Here is an 8,765-nt window from a genome sequence, read left to right as displayed (position 1 = left end):
TAGTGGTTTTCTAGAAGAATGGACAGTGACTCCTCCAGCCGCCTGGGTTGGCTCATCCCCATGGGGGCCCCACCTGAGTCCAGCCCAACCTTCCTGTTACCACCCTGAACGGGCACCATGGCTGGCCAGGCCCCAGGCTGGGGCTGAGGGTGCCGGTATGGAACAGAGGCAGAGCCCAGAGCCCAGGGTCCTTAGCGGGGTGCGCTCCGGAGTTATCTAACCGCTCAGCTTCACCTATGATAAGCAGGAACAGCCACGCCTGTCTTCTGTGCTCTTTTATCCTATTTTTGTGGTCTTAGTGATAAAGCCCAGGGCTTCATACTTTCCAGGCAGGAGTGTTACCGCTGAGCCACAGCCCCAAACCCAGGTATTTTTTTTGTTTTTTTTTCTGGTACCGGGAATCGAACTCATGACCTTGCGCTTGCCAGGCAGGCGCTGTGCCGCTGAGCTAAATCCCCAGCCCCCAGGTATTTGTATCTTCAATAACGACGGAGCCAAGATGGCTAAAGGGGACTGACGGGTCTGTGTTCCCGAGGCCTGGCCCTGGTCCACATTTGTTTTCTTCCTGCTTAGCGCCGTTCAGAGCAGACGTTTCACTGCGCCTAACCCTGGGCGGCTCGGGGGAGGGGGCGGCCAGCGCCAGCCCCAGGCGTCCAGGTGCATTCACAGCCCTTCCTACCCTGTACCCTTCACCCTTAGCACAATCTCGCCTTCAGCCTCCCATGCACTCCTCAGACTCAGTGTTGTTTTGTTTTGTTTTTTTACAAAAATGTACTACTTTTTTTTTGGTCTTTTTGAGACAGGGTCTCGCTATGCAGTTCAGGCTGGCCTTGAGCTCACTTTGTAGCCCAGGCTGGTCTCGAACTCGAAATGATCCTCCTGCCTCAGCCTCCCGAGTGCTAGGATTACAGGCGTGTGCCACCACGCCTGGCAAAAACCCACCACATTTTGACAAGTGCAAAGCAAACTTGACTAAAGCGCCGAGAAGTAGCTTCGGTCATGAGATGATACCTTCTAGGATGGGGCACTTCTGCTGAGTTGGTTTTACTCACATCTGGGTAAATAAATAAGCTTGTCTGATGCTCGGACGGGCAGAGATAAAGGAGGGCAGGGTGGAAGAAGAACATTTCACGTATTTATGCAGAGAAGTCCTCAATCATCTGAACCCAAAACATCACGCACTCAGGGCAGTGAAAGCAGAGACCTCGATTCTACCAGCACGGTCACCGCCGCCGCCGCCGCGGTGCTCTGGCCAGCCCTGAAGGTACCGCTTGCTTTCCGCTTGTCACACCATGGCGGCCTCCTCCCACCTGACACCGGAGGCAGTTTGTGTGATACGCCGGGAGCGCGGAGAAGCCGCTTCTGAGACGAAGGCACGAAGGTAACGCAGTCTCCGTGTTAGCCCTTCTCTCGGACCACCGGCTCTGAGCCGGGCACACGGCGTGGGCAACTGAGGCCTTCTGCTGCAGAACGAGCCAGGAAGCAGACTGCCCAGGTCCAGCCAGGCCTCCACTGCAACAGTTTGACCAGCGGTTTGTCTGCGATCTCCGGGGAGACCCTGAGCCGGAACCAGCGACTAAGCCCCTCCCAGACGCCTGCCCCCGCGAGAGGCAGCGACCGCGTTATCTTCAGCCCCTGGTTTTGGCGTAGTTTGTTAGGCAGCAACCAATAACTAATAAGCTGCTCGACCAGTCTTGAAAATCTCTACCTGATTCTTATTTCGAGCATACAGAAAACATTACCTTCCTCCTAAGGAAACTCTCCATGCATAGCCCAACTGAGTTACGAGTATAGGTCACACTGTTTACAAAACAGAATGACGTTCACGGCCCGCCACGCTGGTGTGCAGGTGGGTGTGAGGGTCCATGAACCACCTCTGGTTGTCCACAAATGTGTTTTCCTGGAGAGAGGGCCCGGAGTTTTCCTCGCTGAGCCAAAAGATTCAGAACTGCTGTGATAAAGGTCGGGGTTTTGAATTAGCCTAAAGAGGTCAGATCAGGGCGAATAAACTGAACCAGTCACTTCTCAAAATAAGTACAAATGTTGGGCGTGGTGGCGCATGCCTGTAATCCCAGCACTCGGGAGGCTGAGGCAGGAGGATCGTTGCAAGTTCGATACCAGCCTGGGCTACAAAGTGAGCTCAAGGCCAGCCTGAACTGCACAGCGAGACCCTGTCTCAAAAAGACAAAAAATTAAAATAAAATAAAGTAAAATAAAATAAAATGGACGTGGAGGCGCACACCTGTAATCTCCGTCCTCTGGGAGGCTGAGGCGGCAGGACTGCAAGGTCCAGTCCAGCCCGGGAAATTTGGCAATCTAATGAGACTGTCCCAAAGCATAAAATTTTTATGCTATTTTTAAAAATTTTTTCCCAAAGTATAACATTTTTAAAAAGGGCTCTCGGGGGTGTAGCTCAGTGTGAAGGCCTTGGGTTCATTCTCTAGCACTGCCAAAAAAAAAAAAAAAAAGGGAAAAGTACCACGTTGAAAACCATTATTTGTGAAGCTAATAGGCACTAATAAAAATCATTCACAATATAAAAAGTCACATCATGTTTGTTGTTGTTTTTTGAGACAGGGTCTTCCTATGTAGTTCAGCCTGGCTCAGCTGTGACATCAAATCTTTTCAGCCTGGGCAGATACCAGCTGATGGAGAAGGATCCAAAGTCACAAAGTCATCACAGCACAGATAAGACACTCGGGGACACCACAATACCAGTCTCACATACTGAAATGACGGCGCCAGCTTCCCTGGACCTCAAGGCGGCCCGTCACCAGAGGACGATGCTCCCCGGAAAGAGAAAGCGTCCTGACTCAGCCTGGCCCTCGACCTGGAAATGACTCAGAGAGGCGTGGGGGAGGGAAAGGGCCACCCGCTATTGTCACTAAGTCCCTGGTGAACTTGTGTGCGCCGCAGACAACACACAGACTCATCTCACGTGAAATCTCCCCCACCGCCAAGTTCGCTTCAAGTTCCTCCCCGTGACACATCCACCAAACACCCGTGCCAGGTGCTGGGCGTCTGGGGTGCAGGAACCATCCCTGCTGTCTAAGGCAGGGCAGGGGGTGGGCGCCCAGCTAGCGGGGGTTCCGTGATGTCAGCCACCCGGAGAGGAAGGAGCGCCCAGGAGAGCCCCAGAGTCTGAAGGGCTGAGCCTTGGGCAAAGGCAGGCGTGGGCACTCCAGGAGGACAGCACACGCCAGGCGCCAGGGTGTGGGAAGTCAGTGCATTCTGGGCGCAGCCGGTGACAGGAAGCACAGCCTGGGGCCGGAGGGGCTGGGCAGGCCACGTCAGCCATGCCAGGAGGGAAGGCCAGGCAGTGACCTCTTCACGAGCAGCAGGGCAGATGAGGTTAGAGTTTTAGTTTTTTTGTTTGTTTTTTTTCCGGTACCGGGAATTGAACTCACAACCTCGCGCTTGCCAGGCAGGCGCTGTGCCGCTGAGCTAAATCCCCAGCCCCCGAGGTCAGAGTTATAGAAAGATCCTGTGGCACAATCCCTGAGGCTGGTCAACAGCCTGGGATGGTTCAGGTGAAAGTAAAGGGGCAGAGAGACTTTTGAGGGACGTGGGAGGATCTGTTTTGGGGGCTGACAAGAATACTCTAGAACTAGACAGTGTTGATTTTGCCAACACGAATATCCTAAATGTCACTAGCATGCATTTTACCTTATGTGTATTTCACCACTTTGTTCATTTGTTTGACTCAGGGACAGGGTCTCACTCTGTAGTCCTGGGCTGGAATTCACTACATTGCCCAGGCTGGCCTGGAACTGTCCATCCTCCTGCCTCAGCTTCCTGAGTGCTGGGATCTCAGCCACGCACTACCATGCCCAACTCTACAATTTTTAGAAGACTTATTTGGTAGGATATGGAGGTCAAATACGGGGAAGACAGGACTCCTGGAGTAGGGTCCCACCCCCAGGAGGATACGAGTGTCACCAAGAAAGAGGGAGAAAGCCAGAAGAAGATGAGGGAGGAGGACAAGTCCCAGGGGTGCGGCTGGGTGAGGGGGGCCTGGAGGAAATGGAGGAGGCCCAGCCGGAGGCTCAGGAGGGGGAGGCGGGAGTGGAGGTGGGACAGGAGAGCAGGCCGAGACCCGGAGCCTGTGGAGACTGGGGGTGAGTTCAGACCCAGGAAAACATCTGCCCAGGGCTGGATTCTTTTTTCTAAAAAGCACGTTGCCACTTGGTTTGTAGACAGGGAAAAAAGCCAGGCGTGAGGACAGACCCTCAAAGCGAGGGGACCGAATCAGTAGGGAGGAGAGGTCCTGGGGTGAGGGAGGGACAGGCTCCGGCCCAGGTGGAGCAGGGCCCATCAGCCGGGAGAGGCGTGCACGGCTCCGAGGCCCGGAGGGAAGCGGGAGGATGGGTGGGGAGGCAGATAAGGCTGCAGCCCGGGCCAGGCAGGAAGCGAGGGAGTTCCCTCCAGACTGTTTTCTAGGTGAAGATGGAGCTGAAGTCATCTCCTGAGAGGCAGCGAGGCGGGCTGCCGCTGGGTGGAGGCAGAGGGGCCCACGAGGCTCCAGCCAGGAGCGGGCAGGGCCGAGGCGCACAGTGGCCCGCGGCCACCGCCCGATGCCAGCCCGGTTCTGCCAGCCCTAGTGCTGACCCTGCGCAGGGCCTGTGGCCTGGATCTCAGCGCCCTGCGAGTAAAACGAAGCCGGCCCTGGGCAAGCGTCAGAGAGCCGCCCCAGGACCCCGAGGAGGGAGTAAGCGGCCGACTCGGCATTGGCGGGCGAGCAGGAGAAGGGCGGCGCTGGGGAACACGTGGGGAGCCAGGGAGTAGGAGCCCGGGCCCCTTGGGTGTTTGCAAAGCAGGGCCCGGCCCGGTCCTCAGGGCAGGGTCTGGACGAGAGCAGGGTGTGCGTCTGAAGTGGACCTCAGGGAGGGACTGGAACTAGTGTGACTGCAAAGGTGGTCCAGACAGTGCATTTATTTACGCATCTCCTCAGGGCAGGAGAGCTCCCTTCTGTTACGCAACCCACTCCACGCCCTGGATTCTGTTCCTACCCCATTCTACGGGGGAGAATGGAAACCGTCTTAAAGACACGAGCCAGGCCTCGGCCCCGGGGCGGTCGGTCAGCATTTGGATAATGGAGATCCTGGTGCTGATGGCCCTTGCATGGACACGTCAGTCACGTCAGGCTTGTGGGATCGAGCGGTGAGCCCACAAGTGGTGATAATGGACCTCCTGCCTCCGCAGGCTGCCAGGGAGTCCTGTCCCCAAGGAGGCACGTGGACATTTGAGCGGGGACCCCTGCGGATGGCGAGCCACACTGGCAGCCACCCCGGTCCTGCGCTTCCTGGGGCCTCGGCTCCCGCCTCAACTCAACCCAGGATCCTCCGCGCACGCGTACTTCTCCCAAGAGCTGCACCATTTGCCTGCACCCCAGCTGACCCTACTCTCGGCCGGCGAAGGGACTTCTGCTAAGGGGATCTGTTGTCTGGTCTCTTCTTCCAGTCACCACCCCCACACCCAGCTGAGCCCCCGTTTTGAGCAATCGCAGATAAAGCAGAGCAAAACCCTCTTATCTCAGATGAAAGTTTAGGGTCTGGGGATTTAGCTCAGTGGCACAGCGCCTGCCTGGCAAGCAAGAGGTTGTGAGTTCGATTCCCGGTACCGGGGTTCCGGGGTGTGGGGTAAGAAAGATAGATCAAGATGAAAGTTCATACTCATTGAGCTCTAAAGCAGACAATAAATCAGGTTTAGACGGGCAGCACCCTCTTCCTGTGTGGGAGCACAGACTAGTATGGATACAACTGTAGCCTCATAGGTGGGTGGAAAATGACAATGTGGTACCTTTTAAAAATCATTTCAGGGCCGGGAATATAGCCCCGTGGCACAAATGCCTGTCTAGCAAGCGCAAGGTTCTGAGGATGTAAAAATCATTTCGGAGAGAAAGAGTTGTAATACCAACTTCAACGTTGTTCTGTTTTCATGCATATGACAAATTGATTTGTTACTTAAAACAGTTGGGAGGAAATAAGAAAACAAAAGACAGGTTTAAAAACAAAATAGGAGCCGGGGTGGTGGCTCATGCCTGTAATCCCAGCACTCGGGAGGCTGAGGCAGGAAGATCACTGTGAGTTTGAGGCCAGCCTGGGCTACAAAGTGAGCTCAAGGCCAGCCTGAACTGCATAGTGAGACCTTGTCTCAGAAAACCAAACCAAACCGAACCGAACCAAACCAAGCAAAACCAAAAATAGTCTAGGCATGGTAGCACATGCCTGTAATCCCAGCACTTGGGAGGCTGACGCAGGCTTGCTGTGAGTTTAAGGCCAGCCTGGGCCACATAATGAGCTCAAGACCAGCCTGAACTACACAGTGAGACCCTGACTCACAAATAAAACAACAACAAAAACAAAATAAACACTGGGCATAGCGGCGGATACGCCTAGCATCCTAGTACTCTATGAGGCTAGGAAAAATGAGGCGTTGGAGTACAGCCTCGGCAACTTAGCAATATAGCAAGATCTTGTCTCAAAGAATTGAAAAGGGATTGGAGATGCAGCTCAGTGCTAAAGCCCTGAGTTCAATCCTCTCTGCTCCCCAGAAATAAAAGTTAGCAATCGGAGATGAGGCAGCATATGAGAAACAAACAGTTCATGGTAGGACAACCACAAGTAGATTATGGAATCACTAACTTCTTTCTCACCTTCCCAGTTAAAACAAAAAGCAGTCCACCAGGGCCTAGAAAACAGCAGATTCTAAAAGGCCTTTCTAAATACTTGGAATGCTGCTTCTAAATTGCACCGGAAAAAAAATAAAATAAAATAAAATGCACTGAATTGAACGTGGCTTAGAACAAGTATTGTTCCAAGCTCTTCTAAGGAGGACTACGAAACGGGACAAGCTCTAGTTTCCCATGGGAGTATTCTCCTCTACTTTGATAAAAATCAACCCCAAGCCGTCTGGCACAAGTCTAAGGGGTCAGAGCAGGCGAGGAGGAGGAAGGTAGTAGAAACGTCGTAACTTACAGTTCTCCTGACTCCCAAGGCCTGAACCTGGAAGAGACAGAAGAGATCTGTTGGTTCAGAAGCTCAGTGCTGGGGAAGGTAAAAGGCGGCGGGGACAGTGACAACTCACAGAGCAGCAGCGTCAACAGGGCTCCCAGCCGCATCGTGCTCCTCTGGTCCCACACCGGCCGCATCCTGGAAGCAAAGGCTGCCTGGAACAGTCAGTGCTGCCTCTGGGCCATGCCTTGGGGATCGAAAACACTTTCCTCGAGCCGCCAGTGAGAAACCTGCGCAGTGAAAGCAGGACAACTTGGGACCGGCTCCGGGCGCCCCAGAGAGACCTAGTGTCGCAGTTGGTCAGGTAATGGCGGCCATTGCTGGAAAATCCAGAACAATGAGGCCTGGGCTGGGCTGATATCTCCTCAGGAAATGACTGGCCTTCCTGAGGGACCACTGAATGCAGTTGCTTTGTTTAAGGAAAAAAAAAAACAAAACAGGCACAAGTGACATTTATCTCCCTGTGCTTGACCCCCCCTGTTTTGTCTGGATTTGGGGATCCCCTTCTTGTGGCAGGGTGAGGTTTTTTTCCCTGTCTCCAGCCTTCACTCAAAGTGTTCTCTTACTGGACACTTACCAAGGTCTCCCTGCGTATCCCACGTCCCCTTTCCCAAGAGGGTCCGTCCGCACAGCCTAAATCTGGGCCTCCTGTCTCTCTTGCGCTGACTTTTCCAAAACATTGTGGAGTCTGTCGTGGAGGGCAGTGCCAGGGACCTCCGAGCTTGGGCCTCGGGCATCAGGGGGCTCTCTCTGGCTTGTGCTGTGCCCTCACCTCTTACAGACCCCCTTCCGGCCTTCGTCCCAAACACACACACACCGTCCTGGGCCACTGGGAGCTTAGTAAGCTACAAATCAGGTCCTTCCACTTCCCTGTTTGAAACCTGCTAATTGCCCTCCAAAAAGGGTTGGTTTAGGCCCCTCCACATGCAGCTTGGACTCTGACCACACTTCTCCGAAATCTATACTTTGGTTGCTAAAATGCACCGTTCTCAGAATGCATCGCGGCGCCTTTCCAATCCCGTTCGTCCGCCGGGAGGGTCCCTTCCGGGAGGGTCCCTCCCCTCTTCTCTGTGGACCGAACGCTGCACATCCTTCCTCACTCACTTCGGGTATCGGCTTCTGAGAAGATGGGCCCGCCCTCCCCAGCCACAGCTTGCTCCCTCTGCAGCCCTTACCTTCCTGCTCTGCCCCTCAGAGCCTCTCTGCAGCAGGCGGTAGAGGCAGGTCCTCCCGGTGGGGCGTTTCTTCTTGATGGCAGGGCCGCTGCCTGGGTCCTAGGGAATGACCGGGAACATTAGTCAGAGGGCTGTGACCGGTCAGATGGGCGAAGGAAGTCGCTACGTGGTCCAGCCGCCTTATCTTTGCCTGGAGGGGGCTATGTTCTTCCCGAGGTGCCTCCCTCTACTACGGTACTTCTTCAGGGAAGACACTTTTCAACTGGGGAAAAGAGGATCTGGACTTCTCTGCCTCTGGGCAAGAGCCAAGAACTAATGGCTTCCAGCAAGACAGCAGTCCTCTCTGGTGGGTCAGCGGAGGTTTTGAGAAAAGCTATTGAAGAGCAATACACATTTCATTCGTTTGTTCCTTGAGACGTTTTCTTCTGCGGTACTGTTTGTGACGTTGCTGCAGTTTCCCATTCCCTCTTTCCCACTGTAAACCACTGTATCTTCTTTTTCTTCATCTTTTTGACACAAGGTCTCACTATGCAGTTCAGGCTGGCCTTGAGCTCACTTTGTAGCCCAGGCTGGTCTC

The 8,765-nt window shown here is 54.3% G+C and overlaps 1 protein-coding gene across 4 annotated transcripts in view; it reads right to left on the bottom strand.

The window, feature by feature from the left end:
* Pecam1 (platelet/endothelial cell adhesion molecule 1) overlaps positions 1–8,765 on the bottom strand; it is an 83,277-nt gene that overhangs the window by 45,082 nt on the left and 29,430 nt on the right. The window contains exons 2-4 of one of the 4 annotated variants that reach the window (XM_005402168.2): positions 8,189–8,287; positions 7,087–7,243; positions 6,978–7,004 (exon numbers count right to left, since the gene is read on the bottom strand). In XM_005402168.2, the coding sequence (XP_005402225.1) occupies positions 6,978–7,004; positions 7,087–7,150 (91 nt within the window). In that variant the 5' untranslated portion in view covers positions 7,151–7,243; positions 8,189–8,287. Of the gene's footprint in view, positions 1–6,977; positions 7,005–7,086; positions 7,386–8,188; positions 8,288–8,765 lie in introns of those variants that run through there. The other 3 variants (XM_013503224.1, XM_013503222.1, XM_013503223.1) reach the window with 3 other exon arrangements.

Source organism: Chinchilla lanigera, unplaced genomic scaffold, assembly GCF_000276665.1.
Source record: "Chinchilla lanigera isolate Chin_1 unplaced genomic scaffold, ChiLan1.0 scaffold00077, whole genome shotgun sequence".
Lineage (NCBI taxonomy): Eukaryota > Metazoa > Chordata > Mammalia > Rodentia > Chinchillidae > Chinchilla > Chinchilla lanigera.
Note: the sequence above shows the minus strand (reverse complement) of the source record. Positions and strands in the feature narration are given on the sequence as shown.